The 15,837-nt window shown below is 49.1% G+C and overlaps 2 protein-coding genes and 1 long non-coding RNA gene across 7 annotated transcripts in view; 2 read left to right on the top strand and 1 right to left on the bottom strand.

Moving 5' to 3' along the window:
* Positions 1 to 2,906, top strand: part of MYBBP1A (MYB binding protein 1a) — a 63,358-nt gene extending 60,452 nt beyond the window's left edge. For all 4 annotated transcript variants that reach the window (XM_041126981.1, XM_030027088.2, XM_030027089.2 and 1 more), the window contains 2 exons: positions 152 to 276; positions 2,252 to 2,906. In XM_041126981.1, coding sequence (XP_040982915.1) covers positions 152 to 276; positions 2,252 to 2,786 — 660 coding nt within the window. In that variant the 3' untranslated portion in view covers positions 2,787 to 2,906. The remainder of the gene's footprint in view (positions 1 to 151; positions 277 to 2,251) is intronic.
* A 7,284-nt stretch (positions 2,907 to 10,190) lies between these two features.
* The window catches only part of LOC115347365 (protein spinster homolog 2-like), a 141,486-nt gene continuing 135,839 nt past the window's right edge, over positions 10,191 to 15,837 (bottom strand). For both annotated transcript variants that reach the window (XR_003925465.1, XM_030028671.2), the window contains one exon: positions 10,191 to 14,302. The gene's annotated coding sequence lies outside the window, so the exon portion shown is untranslated. The remainder of the gene's footprint in view (positions 14,303 to 15,837) is intronic.
* LOC115347366 lies at positions 12,459 to 15,430 on the top strand. Its single transcript, XR_003925467.2, has 2 exons — positions 12,459 to 12,557; positions 14,111 to 15,430. It is a non-coding gene; the product is annotated as an uncharacterized LOC115347366 (long non-coding RNA).

The raw sequence follows: 15,837 nt of genomic DNA on the forward strand, positions 1-15,837 counted from the left end.
CAAATGGGCTCAGGGCAGTGGCTTTGAGAAGCCAGGCAGGATTGGTTATTCCTGCCATAGTCTTATCTCAAGGATGGCCTCTGCCCTGCTGCTGTGAGTACCACTTCTCCATTCACTCTGCAGATTGCCTGTTTGTACTTGCCTCTTGCAGAAGCTGCATGTGAAGTTGACGGAGTTGGACAAAGTGCTGGTAGCTCTGAACCAGCCAGAAGGCATTGGGAATTCGGCACGTCTTGACTCTCTCTACTGGAATGTCATGCGCTGGCTGAATTACACGTATGTATGCTTGGCACTCTGGCTTCTTGGCTTGCCTGGGGGACTGAGTGCCTGTCCTACTTGTCTTCATTGATGTGGGGAAGTAGGAACAGAAAGGAAGTCAAGGCACTGAGCTCAGGCTAGAGTTTGAGTTCAATGGAGCTCCTGGGTTGGTGAGGTTGAAACGCTTGTTGTTTTGCTTGTTTGGAACAATGCTAGGCTCATTGTTCCAGGTGCTTACATGCTTAGGATTGGTCCTTGATGGGAAAGGATTGTAAGGCATGTCTGATATCTGATGGCGTCTTGCCAGTAGAGATAAGAGTTCATCACCCAAGGATACAGTGCCTGCTGTCAGCGGTCCCAAGTGGTGGCCTGGCTTAAGAGCCATCACCGAAGTTGCAGAGGAATTTCTAGGCTAGGATGAGTCACTAAGCTCCTACCACATCACGATGGATTGATTCTGCCAATGTGAGGCTGGAGGGTATAAGTAGTTCTGGAATAGTTGTTCTGGGAAGTGACTGGATACCAGAGAGTACATGCCAGGACCTTCAGTACTCTCTGGTGATTTTTGGGCTCCTTGGTGTTTGGATCCCCAGCTGATGCTTGGAGTGGTTGCCTTGCAGCTCTGAAAGCTGGGGAGCATTCAGTGTTTATGTTTTAGTGCTCCTGTGTAAAATGGCAGCTGGATTTGACTTTTGCCCCAGGGCAAAAAAAAGTGTAGGATCTTTTTCTCTTTTCTATCAATAGCTTGCAAAAAGAACTTTTGTTTCCCCTTCCTGCTGGCAGTATTTAGTGAGACACACAGCATTAGGGAATGCTGGGTGCTCTGCTCATGGCTGGAAGCTGTGGTCCCAGTGTGTGGGTGGCCTGGTCTGTGGTATCTCAGCCCAGCAAGAGGCTCCGAGGGAAATGCTTACATGTGGCTCACTGTGAGAGGGCTCACAGGCAGGGAGGAATCATACAAGGCAGCTGAAGCTGTTGTTGTGGCCCCTTCTAATGTCTTGAACAGGCTGGCAGGGCACAGTGGCCTCATCCAGCTCTGTGACACAACCCCAGGCCCTTTTCCAGTCGCACACAGGTCCCTTGGCATCGTACTGCCAGGGCTGGCACAAGGATAAGGCCTGGTTTAGGAGCTAGTAGACACTGCAGCTAGGAGGGCGATTGCTAAGGTAGGAAACGCTGAGCTTGTGCATGCTGCCTGAGGAAGGGATTGGGGTTCAGGGGTGCAGCCTGCTGTCACTGTTGGTGCCATCTTGCTGTGACACGCAGAGATCTTCGTGCAGGTAAGTTGGAACAAGCCTACGGCAGGTGTGGTTTGTGAACAGGATCCTGGTGGAAGTGCTGAGAGGCAAGTGCTAACATCAGGTTTTCAGGATAGTGTTTTTCCACCCTGAAGAGACACAGCTCGAAAAACTCTCCAAAAAGCTTCACATTGAAAACCAGGCCATGGAATTGGAGCCTGGTTCCTTTTCAGGACTCCTCTCTGGGGACTGAGCTGGTGCAGAGCAGCATAGACGGGGTGGTGGTGAAGTTGCTGACGGACTCTGTCAGAGAACAGCAGCAGCAGTGGCTGTCTTGCATGCATACAAAGGCTGCCTAGATGAGACTGGAATGGTCTGTTGGGGGTTCTTGCTGGAAGACCTCTTGGGATTGTTAGCACAGTGAAAGTCTTGCTGGGGCTGTCACCTTGGACAGACAGTGTCTCGGTACCCTTGCATGGGGCTGCAAGCAGGTGTGCTTGAGAAGGTGGTAAGTACAGTGTTATCTGGTCTGTGGAATGGGGATTCTTCCTCAAGTCTCTGTGTGCCTTCTTCAGTCCTGGTCTGGCTCCCACTGTTCATTTAACCAGTCCCTGTGCAGACTGAGGACCAGCTCCAGGGATAACGCTCATCCTTGCAGCATGCCTGTGCTTCCTGCACCTTGTGCTTCTGTATGGGTCACACTGCTCTCTGCCTGTAAACTAAGTTGCTCTTGATTTTTGTCATTGTCTCTGCAGGAAGCCCAAGAAAGAGAAGACAGCCAATAAGCCTGCGCAAGAAGCAGAGCCACTTAAGCGGAAGAAGAAAGGCTTCCTGCCAGAGACCAAGAAACGCAAGAATCGCAAGAAAGGCATCGAGGAGAATGGGGTAGCACCAGTAGCTAGTGAAGATGGAGAACCAGCAGCCCCAGAGGAGCAGCTCCTGGGAACAGAAACCCCCAAGCAGAAAAAAGGCCTTGTGCCTGGTAGCAGCAAACACAAGAATCAGAACAGAGGGGTCAGGGAGAATGGAGTGCCAGTGGCGGGCAGTGGGGAGGAAGCTGTTAATGGAGGAGATGCTGTGGCTGACAAGAAGAAGAAGAAGAAGAAGAATATGAACAGAAAAAGAAAAGGTGATGCAGGCAATGAAGCCGAGCAGGTTCCAGCTGCCAAGAAAACCAAGGGGAGTGTCAGCCAGGAGACCCAGCAGAAGCAGGGCAAAACCAACCAGCAGAAGCAGGGCAAAGCCAAAAAGAAAAGAAAAGAGAAAAAAACTCCAGTGCCACAGGAGTAAACTCCATGGACTCACCCAGGCCTGACATGGCTAGCATGGCTCAGAGGACTGTTTTAATATCTTTTATAACTATAGTTTTTATGTCCTCCATGACTTTAAATAAACCTTCCATGATGCTAAGCTCTAAAGCTGCGGGTCTGACTCAATGTGGAGGGTTCAGCACAGGGCACAGGGAGCTTCAGGAGGTCACATACCCTCCAGGCTCTGGTAGATGCCCACTCTCTCTTCTGTGGCAATGCCAAACAGCCTGTGTTTGGGAGCACAGACTCCTGTCTCCACGATTTCCCAAGGCAGAAGTGAGAGGCTTGTTTGGATTTCTTGGGGAATTGCAGTAGGTGTGCTGGCACTGCCGAGTCGTGCAGTCAAGCCCTGTGGGAGGTTCAGCAGTAACCCCTAAAGGCACACTTCTGTCTTGCCCAGGCCCAGCAGTACTCAAAGCTTTTCCAGTCTGGGAGATGCTGTCTCTTAAATGCCTGGGGTTAAATGGGCTTGCACATGCATGTTCTGGGGTCAAATATATCCAATTTGGCCACTCAGGTGCCATCAGTAACTACTGTAATCTAGCTTTCTTGCCATTTTGCTGCTGGGTGCAGGAGGGGTGATGGCCCCTGTGATAGCACAGGGACATCAATAAAACAGTGAAACAGTTGAAATGGTTGATTGATTTGCTAGTCTGCCAGGCCAGCAGGCTCTGTGCAGCCATGCAAGGCACCTGTTACCAGCAGGCTTACAGCAGTCTGTGAAGGTGACGGCATGGAATCACATCTGCTTATTTATCCCCAGGCTTCTGAATGCCAAAATGCCATCGCGCCTTTGGAGGGCACCAGGACCAGGTTCTCCAGTGTGTTCGGTACCTGGTTCTTGCCAGGAGCTGTCTCAAAAGTGTTTGAAACCCTACTCATGTTGTAGTTGCCTCTAAAGCCTCCTCCCTCCTTTCCTCACTCCCACCCGCTGCCCACCTTGCTCCTGGAGGCTGGAAGGTGTGCATAGGTGGCTGGCCCTGACTCCTCTCCCAGCATCTGAGGGAGCAGTCCCCATGAAGGCCCAGGTGCTCTCCTTCCTGCAGAGGAGTTTGGTGCTGGCTCCCGTCAGAAGCAGGCGGTTGCTGGCAGAGTGAAGGGCCCTGGAGCAGGGCTGTTTCTGCTGTGCCTTCGGCTCTCGTCCCGCAGGTGGGTCTGTACCACCAGACACAGATAAGGGCACTGGAAATGTCATGTTGCTTTTGGAAGGAGTGAGAGAAGAGCTGCAAAAGGCTGTGTTTGCCCATGGCTATTTATCTGCTTTTGCAGTGATTCTTTTCTCAAATGGCATAAAACTCCCTAGGAGACAGCTGTTGGCAGCAATGCAGACACATTCAGTTGCAGACCCCTGGGTAGGTGCAGCCCTCTTCTCATTTCCATGTCACAGCAGTGATCCTGCAAGGTCTGCTGCGCATCTTAAGGAGCGCGCTGGCTCCTGTTAGCAGCAGGTGAGGGCTGGAGTTACTGTGCCCACCTGCTGGCAGGGTTCAGCAGAGAATGTCCTTCCTTTCCCTGCCTTTTGCTTTCTGCCTTCACAACTGGCTTCCTCTGGCGCTCAGGGACTAAGGGAGCACTTAGTTGTTGCCTTGGAGGACACAGCCCTTGTGTGTCCTGGATGAGGAGGAGGAGGCGGAGCGGAGCTGGGCTCTGCGAGTCAAGCGCCTTTCAGGTAGTGGCACAAATGGGGGCAGGAGGTGAAGGGGAGCTCTGCAAGGTTTCCAAGGTCCCTTAGTGTGTGAAGGGAAGCTCTCCTTTTACTCACACTTGCTAACTGTTGGTCTCCAGCCTCAGCAGGTTTTGCAGAAGCTGCTGGTCCCCGAGCAGGATGGAGGCTTAGGCTGCAGGTACGTGCCAGGACAATACAGATCAGACTTTCTGTGAAGGCCGGTGCTTGGATCTCTGTGTGGTGCTCCCGCGATTGTCTGGGCAATTTAGGGCTGGACTCATCCTGCTGGACCTTTTCTCCCAAGACACTTACTAATCTGAAGGTTGTTGTAGGGCCTTGACTGGAAGAGCTGCTGTTGCAGCCTACAGAAGAGCTGCAAGTCTTTGTTCCCAGTCAGAAGGTGTTGGCAATTATTATTGCCAATCTTGTCTCCAAGTAAAAGGGTGCCTTTGCTTCAAAGGGGACTGTTGGCATTGGGATTGGTGCCCTTCCTCTGCCATTTAATGCTGAAAGCTGGTTCATTGCCTTGTTAAAACCTCAATCCCAGATAAGCCCCTCCAGATGTCTCCTGAGTGATGACTTTTCGTGTATTATGCAAATGCAGCATACAAGAGGCCAGCAGGTCAGGGCCATCCGTGTTTCATGATCCGGAGGTGCTCTGAAGGGGAGCAGGGGTTTCAAATCTGAACACTGTCTTCACTAAAGATTTCTTTCCTTCTTTCTGTGCCTGTAAGTAGCACGTCCTGGGACTTTGTACCACTGCCCTTGCAGAACTAGAGGAGAAACGGCATGCAGGTGTGGTGGGTGGGAAGCAAGGCGAGCACACAGGTACATGGGTTTGTTGGGAGTGGGAAGACAGGGTTAGAGCCCACTGGGCTGTCTCTTCAGATGTGCAGCAGGGCAGCAGCTTGATTTCTGTTGTGGGAGCTGAGCCTGGTGCTAAAGTCGCCAGGGCCTCGAGCAGCCTGGAGCAGTGCCAGGGCCGTGCCGCACCTGGCTCTCCAGTTTGGATGATGCCACCTCACTCTTCTGTGGGAACGTGAGCCTGCTCCTGGGCCTGGCAGGTGATGGGCAGAGCAGGTGCTGTGGCCTCACAACAGGGGCTTCTGCCCCTGTGAGCCTTTTGGGGTGAAGCCTTGGCTATGAGTGTTTTCCACCCCCTCAGCTGGGGTGGTTTCTGCTCCACAGAGCATGCTGGGTTGTTTTGAGGACCAGTTGAGCTCTCCATCACTTGCAGGCTCAGAGATGCAATCGGAGCCAAGCTGTGGGACAGCAGAAGGTCCTGGTGAAAGTAAGCGTTATAGAAAGAGCCTTTCATGGTGCTCTCAGCAGAGCCGCCACAGCAGGCTGAAGCCTACTTCTGCACATGGCGCGTGCAGTGCTTTTACTAGGGATAGGCATTATTTTCTGTATCTACTCTTTCTAGCTTGCTGCTGCCAGTATATGACTGGTTTAAATAGCAGGGTTTGACTTAACGGCTCACTGGAGTGTGCTGGATGAGCGAGCTCTCTCCAGGCTGCTCAGGCAGCAAAGGCAGGGAACCTTCACCTCTCTGCAGAGAGTGCATCTGCCCGGCACGCTCGTGCCGTGGCCACTACTGCCGGGTGAGTCCTTGCCCACGTGAGTGTGAGCTGGGGCTGTGGAGGCTAGCTGAGCCACTCCAGGATATCTGCCAGGGTCACAGAGGTTAAGAGTTCATGCGGATCAGTTTGTCACTGTCCTTTTGGGAAGAGACCGGGGAGGTCAAAGCACGAGGCTGAAGCCGTGCCACCTGTTGTCGCGGACCGAGGAATGGCAACTGGGCAGTGCCAGGTGTCGGCTGCCAAGCTGGAGAGGTTGACTTTGATCTCTGCCTTGCCAGTGTGGAGGCTGCCGTGCTCCTGTGTGTTTAGTCTCCAGCGCTTGCAGAGTGGTCAAGGGGAGAAGGGACAGGGACGGGAAAGCTGCGAGGCATTGCGTTAGTTGTGCTTCGGTAACAACTCTTTTGCAATTAAATTACCTGACTTTAGGCTGGCTTTGATGCACAGTTTATAGAAAGCAGCCACTAATCCACCAAGTCAAATCGTGTTTCACTGGCACTTATTTGTGCCTTTTAACAATTGCAAAGGTTTCATTTTACTTGATTTGATGTCCTGTCTATTGCTGGACCTTTAGGGCTTTAGGGGATAGAGCATGCTTTGATTTTAATGAAGCCTTTTCTTTTCAGCTGTCCTGGGCTGAGAGGCTCTTTGGCAGTGATAAGAGCTTAAGGGTTCTTCTGAATGCAAGAAAATAGCCGCAGGCCCTGGGACACTGAGTTCTAGGGAGCACTCCTCTGCGGGTGCGCTGCTGGGGACTGGCCTTTGTCCCAGGCAGGTGGAGTCCGGGGAGGAGCAGGGCTATGAGCTGCCTTTCCCAGTCCGGTGCCTGCTTCTTGTGTGAAGGCTGGAGGCTGTTTTTAACTGAAGTCCCGATTGTTTGCTCCCAAGGTGCGTTAAGACCCTCTCCACTGCCTATGACTGGCAAAAGAGCCGGTGCTGAATTACTAGTGGAGCATTTGGACAGGGCATAAAGGCTGGGACAAGGCTGGCTTGCCTGTGCAGGGGAGTAAGGCTGCGTGTGGCAGGTGAAGCTGGGCAGTAAAATGTGCTCTCTGCAAAGGGGATTAAAAATTTACCTGTCCCAAGCTAAGCCTGTGCTGGAACAGCCATGTTCTGGTCTCCCTCTGAATCTCCTCCTTGCAGATCAGATCAGTCTTGATCAGTCTATGGCTTTCAAAGGCAGGAGGCCCTGCAGGGGCGAAGGCAAACGGTAGCTCAGCCATCTTGCTAACAAGGCTTGGGGAGGAATTAGCTGCCCTGTAGCACTGGGAATCTTGGTGATGCAGGAGAAGCCCTGGGTTTTAGTGCCAGCAACACGTTCCTGTGGGGTGGGAAGTGTCCTACAGCAGCGCAGTGTGCTGGCGCTGATGTGTCACTTGTGGCCAATGTGCTTTGGCGCATCGATGCTAAGTGGCAAATATAGTAGCTGTGATCAACTCAGCAGCAGCCAGTCCTCTTCCAGAGGAAAGTAGCTGCACCAGCTTTTACTTTGAAGTGTGGGACAACAAAACCAGAGATTTTTTTCTGAATTGCTCTTGCTGCCAAGACATGAGTCCCAAGCTTATTTCCAGCTGTTCCAGGCTTGTGTAAAATATGGCCTGAGACAGGCTCAACACATACCTGGGAGACACCTAGAAGACACAGAGACACATGCCTGGTCTTGCTGTCTTCAGAAACACTTCAGTGTGAGTCCAGCATGCAAAACGGTGAGTGGTATTTTTATTTTTCTCCCTTTCTCAGGCAAAGGACAACCTGTCCTCCCCAAATCACAGTGGAAGCAAGGCTTAATGGCGACATTTCTCTGCTGTCTCTTAAAGGAGTAATTCCTTATCATCAGAAGCCCTAAGGTTACATGAATTGTCTCAACCCAGGGTGTTTACAGGGTTTGTAGTGTTCTGCTTTGTGCTGCGAGACTAGAGAAACCAGCCAGTTCACTGTTCAGCTGGAGGCCAGCAGCATGTGCTGGGGGTGGCACGACACTCCCGGTTGCTTGGTGCTGGTTTGAACTGGGACAGTGACTCTCCCGACAGAGTGGCTGTGCTGTGAGGGGTGTCCCGGGCTGCCCAGCCACATGGAACCTCTGCCCCCAGCACCCAGCAAACATTATGGTTCTTCTTGGCAGGAGAAAGCCTGGCCACAGGTATTTGCTCCTGACTTGCATCCATTGGTCATCACATATAGAACCACAGAGAAGGCTGAATCGACTGCTAGTGAGGTAGACATTGTGTCCTTTCATGCATATTTTCAAATGCTAGAACTTTAATGTTTTATTTCTGAAGTAATATACTATGTGTTATACAGAGATTTTTGCCAGGGACACTAGGAGATGGTTGCAGTGTGTTGGACTTCATCAGGAGTGGAAGAGAGGTTGCCACGCAGTCAGGACCTCTTTGTACAATCATGGTAAATGCACCAGCAGTCAGACTAGGACACCTACAGCATAAATTGCATCAGCTTGCAAAAGCCAGCTCTGGCTTCACAAGGTGATGCGCAGCTCTGGTGTCAGCATATGTTTGAGATGGACATAGTAGCCACCCTGTGCAAGCCTGTGCAGCGAGGCTTTTGTCTTGTCAGGCTGCCGATGGCCTTGGTAAGTGCTCTACAGAAACAGTGGGGGGAGGATTTATGGGGGGGGGGGGGGGTCGGGCTGGAAAAGTGTGTGTACGTGCACATGTGTATGTCCATGATCAAAAAAAATACGTGAACAGTAGTGTCATGTTAGCAGTTGTTGGTTGATGGTTGCTAAAGCTGCTGAGCTTCAAAGCTTAGCTGCCGGAACATCAGAATTTATAAAATTATGCTTAATCAAGTCATTTACACAGTATGATTAAGCTGGAAGCCCTGAGATGCACTGCCAAAAGGTGATCAGGGTTGATTGTTTAAGCGACAAATCCTTTGCTTGCAGGGGTGTCCTGGCCTGGACACTTGAGCTGTGCTGAAGGACAAGAACGCTGAAGGGAGGTGCTGCAGGGCGCTGTAGGCGAGGTCTCCTCCATGGCTGGTAAGGGGACACTCAAACACACCTTGTCTGTGCTGCCACTGCAGACCAAGGCAGGAGGACAGGTGGGCTGCGGTGCTCCTGCAGCAGCAGAACCAGCCTCTTCGCTCCTTTTGCCCACAAGCGAGATGCCACCATCCTGTGAAGCTGGCAGGCATGGCTGGTGCAGGGTCCCTGGAAAAGGGCAGCCTTGGTGTCAACCATGGCTACCGCTTGGGAATTAATTTCCTGGCCTGCTTCCTGCCCATCTTCCCGAGCACCAGACCCACAGCTACCACCACATCAGCCGTTTTCATCGGTCAGATCAGCCACGTCTTTTAGCTCTGACTTGTGCTGTGCAGTGAGGGGCCTAGCAGGGGATGAAGCAGGACCCTGCCTCTGTGCCCACGACTGACTCCTTCCCCCCGCTCTCATCCTGGGCTGGATCCCAGCAGCCAACTCAGAGGGAAAAGACAGCTGTCACCCACCACCCCTCTGCTCCCTCTGACTTTCCCGGCTTGTGGTGTTACTTTTTAAACAAGCTCCAGGCAGACTGGTGCCCAGGTAGGTTCATTGCCATCCACATCAAAGTGTTGGCAGGAGCTGTGTGGCTGGTGGAACTTGGGGCAGCCTTGTCCCAGGGACCAGCCCGGCAGACAGCAACTGCAGGAGTGCGCAACCAGAGCACGAGGTGACACAAGAAAGGGAGCCAGGAGGTATGTTTTAAATACTTTTATTTCTTAATTTACATAAAGGTATATATTTGGCTTATTTATCTTTTTTTTTATACTCTGAGATTCACAATCAATTGCTCTTAAAAAATAAAATAGTCATTTGCTTCTGAAAGAAATCAGAAAACTATTTTATATTCCTCCCTTGTATAACAAGAATATATACTAATACTCCCGTACATCACGTAGTAAAAGTGATTGTAAGTGCTGGTTTACCAAACAATAAAGCAAATGGAGAAGAAAACAATTAGGTTGGAGGGTGCAGAGAGGAGCTCTGCTTTCCGGAGTTACAGCCATTCATTTTTAGGATTTAGTCACCCTGAGGTTCTCTCTTAACTAGTCTAGAAACGGGGAAAGGCTCTTGGGTTCACCCAGATTCTAGCTCTGTGAGTGACGGCAGCAGGAGGCATTGTAGTTACTTGGGTTGGCAGCTTGCTGCTTTTTGGGTAATTTTCTTGCCTCTCTGTGGAGTTCCCATCACCTCTGTTCCTCTCGCTGTGTACAAGCCACCTAATTGCTTCTGTAGTGGGTGCGTTGGTGCAAATGCAGTATTAGCTGTGGAGGGAGTTAATGATTGCTTAAAAAAAAAAAAAGAAGTTTATGAAGCGGAGTGGAAGAAAGCCCTCGTGATTAACTGAGGGGCGTCCCGGACCCTCCCTGGTGCACTCTGGACACCCTGCATGGACCCTGATGAATGCAGCAAGGCTGCATCTAACATTGTGGGTCCCACAGAGAGTGGGGAGATTGGAAGGAGCCTCTGCCTTGCGGCAAACCATCTGAGACGGTTCGCCCTCGGGCAGAGGTGGGGAATGGGGGCAGAGCACTGGGGAAGGACCAGTCGCAGCCCTGAGGAACAGAGTGAGGCAGCAGGTACCAGGGAGTGGGGGCAAGACGCAGCAGCACCAGCCGATAACCTGGAGCCCTTTCCCCTCGGCTTGGCTCCCTGTCCTGAGGAGATGTGTATGTGCTGAGATCGGTGGCTTTTAAAGGTATTTCTGTCCTTACTGGGACTATTTAATTTTGTGTCAAAGTTTAGAACCACAAACATAACCTTGATGACCTGAACAACTACTTATTTAAGTGACAGGCTGGAATCTTGCTCCACTTGGTGTGATGGATACTAAAATACATGGATTCTTTATTAAAAACTAATTCTCTCTTCCTATTAACAGCCTTTCTTTATAAAAACAGAAATACTAACTTTAATGAGAGTTCTTACTCATCTGGGATATAAGTAATATGCATTCAGTCTAGACTTCTATTCTCATTCCAGAAACACTTCCTATGTGTATACCAAAAATTGTTCCACTGCTCTACAAAGTCAACAACCAAATGGCCCTAACAGCTTCCAAGCCTGGTTACACATATACCTACATAAAATAGAGTCATAGAGGAAACCAGCACAATATTGCTTGCTAAGTCCAGAGTTCAGCACCAGTATAACACAACGTTGTAAGTCTTTTTTTTTTAATAATGGGTAACTTCTGACCTCTACTAGAGTACAGAAACACAGCATCGCTTGTTTATACAGCATCTCAGCAGTGCACATAAAGAAACTGAGGCTAGGCAGTGACTTTCCCCAAGTCACGTACTGACAGAAATGGGCTGATGTCCTGGGACAGGAATGTTAGAATCCAGGGAAGGGGCTTATATGGCAACATAGGTCCAGTTTCTGTTCGGTAATACATATGTTTCATGTCCAGACTTGATGTACCTGTTATTGCCTTAATCTATGGACTGGTTTCCCTCTAATAGACCAAATACCTTTATAGAAGCGCTAACTGAACAATTCTTCACAGCTAGACCAAGAAACACGCAAGAAGAAACGCAGCCTTTCAGCTTCTGGCCGTTCAAATATGGGTCATCAACACGTAAAGGAGCAGCAGCGTCTGCAGGAGGTGGAAAGGCTGAGTTTCCTTTCTGTTCATCTCCTCTGAGCTGTCATAGCTGCTGCTTTGGCTTCCCTCTCTTAGCCTGGAACATGACTCAGGGATCCCTTGGTGTGGAACTGCTACAGGTAGGACTCACTTCTCACTCCATTGCTTGCTCCCTTTCCTTTCCTCTTCCCTCGTTAAAAAGGAAGCCACAGCAATTTCCTTCATTCGCACAGAAGATAAAGCTGGCCTCCTGTAACAGCGCTGTGCTTCTCTAACAAGGATTGTGGCATGTCAGGAACAAGGAGAGCTAGTGAAATTACAAAACACTTACGTTCCCTTTCCATTGTTGACTCCTGAGAAATAAGTTTAAGGACAATTCCTCATCTCTGAACTTTAGCAGGAATGCTTCGTTTTGTTGACAATAAATGCTACAACAGAGAGAGCCTATCGGAAAAGCAATTTAGGAAATGGGGCTAATCTTCTTTGGTCTCTGAGATGAAATGACTGATTGGTGGGTTGCTTTTTGTTTCTTTTTAAACAGCTTAACAAGGAATTTCTTAATGGGAATCAGAAATTCATGTGCCTTTAAAGCCAAGTGTTTGGCTCATAGACTACAGAGGTGGTATTTCCCCTATGAATGTAAATAGTGGCATGAGGTGGGAAATGAAGCATTGTTTTGGATTTGCTTTGCTTTATTATTTCTAGCACCCACTTCTTGTTCTCCAGAGGATGCCCAGGCACTCAAGGAAAACTTCTGGCTCTTGTTGTTTAGCCAAGTCTTAAAGCTATTTTTAAGGTATTTTAGGTGACAGAGCAACCTTTGCAGAAGAGTCCTGTGGAGTTTGATGAGGAGAAGAGGCTCACATTGTTATAGGAGTCACCCTCAGAACCCATCTGCCTGGGCAGAGACTGGCTATGTGGTGAGTACTAACCAGTTCGCTGGTTCCTGGAATTACCAACCATCTCTACTACAATGCTCTACTGTAGGTCCTAGCGCATCCTGGAAGCAAATGGGAGATAAACCCCAGATCTACTAACAGTACGTTCCTGTGTCTCTGAACAAACTTACGCCACAATCAGGACAGCCAGCTTTCAGTCGTAGCTCACATCCAGTCCCGGTTTGGCATTTCCTTTGCTGATTCAGTCCTACTTGCAGCCCAACTGCAGCCACTTGTTAAACATAAGCACAAGAGTGAGGTGCATTCACCTACTCAAGATGCGTGCTATACTGGAGGGGAGTATCTAAACTGTGGAAGGCATCTAAATGGGAAAAAGGGAGTGGGGAGTTCACTGAACCAATGCCCGTTCTCTGGAAGCCTGACTCTTTCTTCAGGGCCTGTGCTTGCCTGCCTTCCCCACACTGTCGCAGCATCAAGCTGATATAGCATAAATTTGGCTTCTGGAGGCCAAGTTCAGGAAACAAGACTAGTGAAATGGTACTCTGCTTTACAGACACACACTTCTGCCATTGAGACTAACACAGTTCAGACACTGGCCTTGTACATGAAAGATCTCAAATGCATCTTCATAAAGATAAAAGTGACACCCCAGTAAAAGTAGTCTGGGACTGTGCATGAGGTTGGGCATGCATTAAACCTAAGCATTGTTCCAATGGAAACAGCTACGGTAGAGTATCAGCCACCTGCTTTGAAAACACTGACAGAGGGAGAATTAGCATTGACAATACATGGAATATGATATGCATGTAAACAAAGCATGATGTCACTGGCACAGCAGTATTGCACTACCGGGCCCTAGGTAAAGCAATTCAGCCAGATGGATTTTGGTATTTTAAAAACCTGTGAACCTCCTAGGCAAGGCTGAATTTAGCATATTGAGCAAACTCTAGAGCCCCTAGGTATTTCTGTCCATAGTTCTTCTGAGCTTTTCTGTAACAACCACCAGCATACCCAGTGCAGTAAAACTCTCTCCTCTGTCCCATTGCTCAGCCTCAGGTGACAGGTAAGTCATCCACTGGAAGTCTTCCTACGGTGCCCTTGCAGGACCTGATACCAGGGCACTGAGATGAGGAGAGTTGTGGACGTTATTCATGTCTGGTATGGTTGCACAGGCAGCTCCAGATTTTAAATGTTTAAATAAAAACTGTTTATCTAAATATATATATATATATCTGTCATCTAATGTCTTCAGCAGAGATAAAGCATCTTATGACATATTTAAATAAAAAATAATAATCTGAATTGAGCCTTCAGTGTTAAAGAAAAGGTGATGTACAGAATAGGTCCCCAACTAGTGCAGTCTGTGGGTGTGGGAGTGCTGACGCAACAGCAGCATTCAGTAGGACGTAAGTTGCCCTATAAACGATGCGGACTTTGTTGGCTACAACTAAAACCATATACACAATCTACAGTCACTCACTTGGGTAGCACATTTTGGGTCCAGTGGACAGTTGCTTTCGATGCTCAGAGAAACCTGTGAACGTCCTTATGCTCAAGAAGTTCTTGTGTTCCAGGCTTCCCTGCTCATCTCCTGGTGCCTGACCTCACAGGCTGGAGTGGTGTGATTGACTTGGTGCTGGATAACCCTTCCAGGGTGGCGTGGAGCTGAAGGATCCACCAGTTTCCAGTACAGAAGGGCTTCAAGCTTGAGATTGGGGTAGTGGTGGTGGGAGCGGGAGTCCACATGTCGTTTCCTTCACTGGCAACTGCAAACAGGGAAGAGAAGGTGGTTAATGAGGCAGTCACAGGAATGGACTGGTAATGGTGAACACATGCACCCCAGCTTTGTGGCAGAGGCCAGCTAAGAGACCCCTTGCCTCCATCCAAGTTGGAGGCTAGCAAAGCTTGACCAGTGTGGAGACAGCACTTGGGGATGTACTGTAGACTTTTGGAATGGGAAACACCAATACACTGTCATCCAGGCACAGTCTGCTCAAGGAGGTGCTATGAGGGCATCGACCACGTCTTGTTTATGTCAGTTGTGTAGGTACAACTATTTGTGATGTGGGTTTAAACAGCTCAGCAGATAACACAGTTAATTTTTGCGAGACTGTTTTTAACCCCATCAGTTTACTAAAGAAAACAGGGACTGCCTCTTGCCTTAAATTGTCATTTTCAAAACTGCTGTCCTTTGGAGAGCCCAGTTCAGGCCGTCAGTCCAACATGCACATCCCCAACAGTAGAGCTCAGCTATCACTCTTGCTGCTAACAAGGTAGAGCAGAGGCTGGCTTTCTCTCAGCGTGCTGGTGGCATATGCTTGCTTTAAAGAGCAACATCAGCACATCTTTTGACTGGTGAGATAGAACTTGTGGATGCTGTGGTGTACCTAAGCGGCCAGCAACTTTTCTAGATTAAGTGGAAAGGACAACCAGTTCTCTGGCGGCAGGATTTCCTGTGAGAGGTTCTGTGCTCCATGTTATGCAGGAAATTGCCCCTGACCTTAAAAATCAGTGACTGGTGGGTTATAGAAAAATTACCTACAACAATGGCCTGATTTCTCTCAACCTGTATGAAACTGGACCAAAAGAGAAGAAAATACAGTGAAAAACCTAGGTGTGCACAGGACCCAAGTGTTCAGTGTTTTATAAGGCAAGTCTCAGCAACACCACCCAGGATTTCCTCCCAGATATTTTGAGGCTTTTTTTTAAAAAAAAAAATCCTTTGTCTAAAAGCTACTGATAAATAATAACGTGTTGAGTCCACACCCAGCCCAGAGACTGCAAGGTACAGGCAGGCCTGTCATATCCTTAGCCTACACCAGAATATACTCCTCTCTGTGGAAATAACACGTCTGCTGTACTAGAGATTGTATTAAATCTTTTCCCTGAAAGACCATTCTTAAGTGTGTTATTGAGTTCTGATTTTATGATTAGTCTTTCAATGCATTTAATTTATGGGAAAGAAATCTCCTCTTCAAAAACTTGCTTTAATTAATTTTGGCTACAGTAAAATGCTGGGAAGTGTTTATCAATTGTTGCAGCTCTGAGCTGCAGTGCTGTGACTGTTGGTGAGTGATAAGAATAGCGTGAAAACAAGGGAGAAGAAAGGGCAGCAGGAGTGGGACTCTCCCTCTGGCTTGCTGCCGAGGCCTCAGCTCTGTCACCCTCAGTCAAGGGTTGCAGTGGGGACAGTCCTAGCAACAACATGCAAGTTCATGCGCTGCCAGAAAACATTTTTCTGCAGAAAATCTGGAATATGCTAGGAATGGTCATTTGATAGCAAGCAGATGTTGGACCAAGA

This window comes from Aquila chrysaetos, chromosome 10, assembly GCF_900496995.4.
Source record: "Aquila chrysaetos chrysaetos chromosome 10, bAquChr1.4, whole genome shotgun sequence".
In the NCBI taxonomy this organism is placed as follows: domain Eukaryota; kingdom Metazoa; phylum Chordata; class Aves; order Accipitriformes; family Accipitridae; genus Aquila; species Aquila chrysaetos.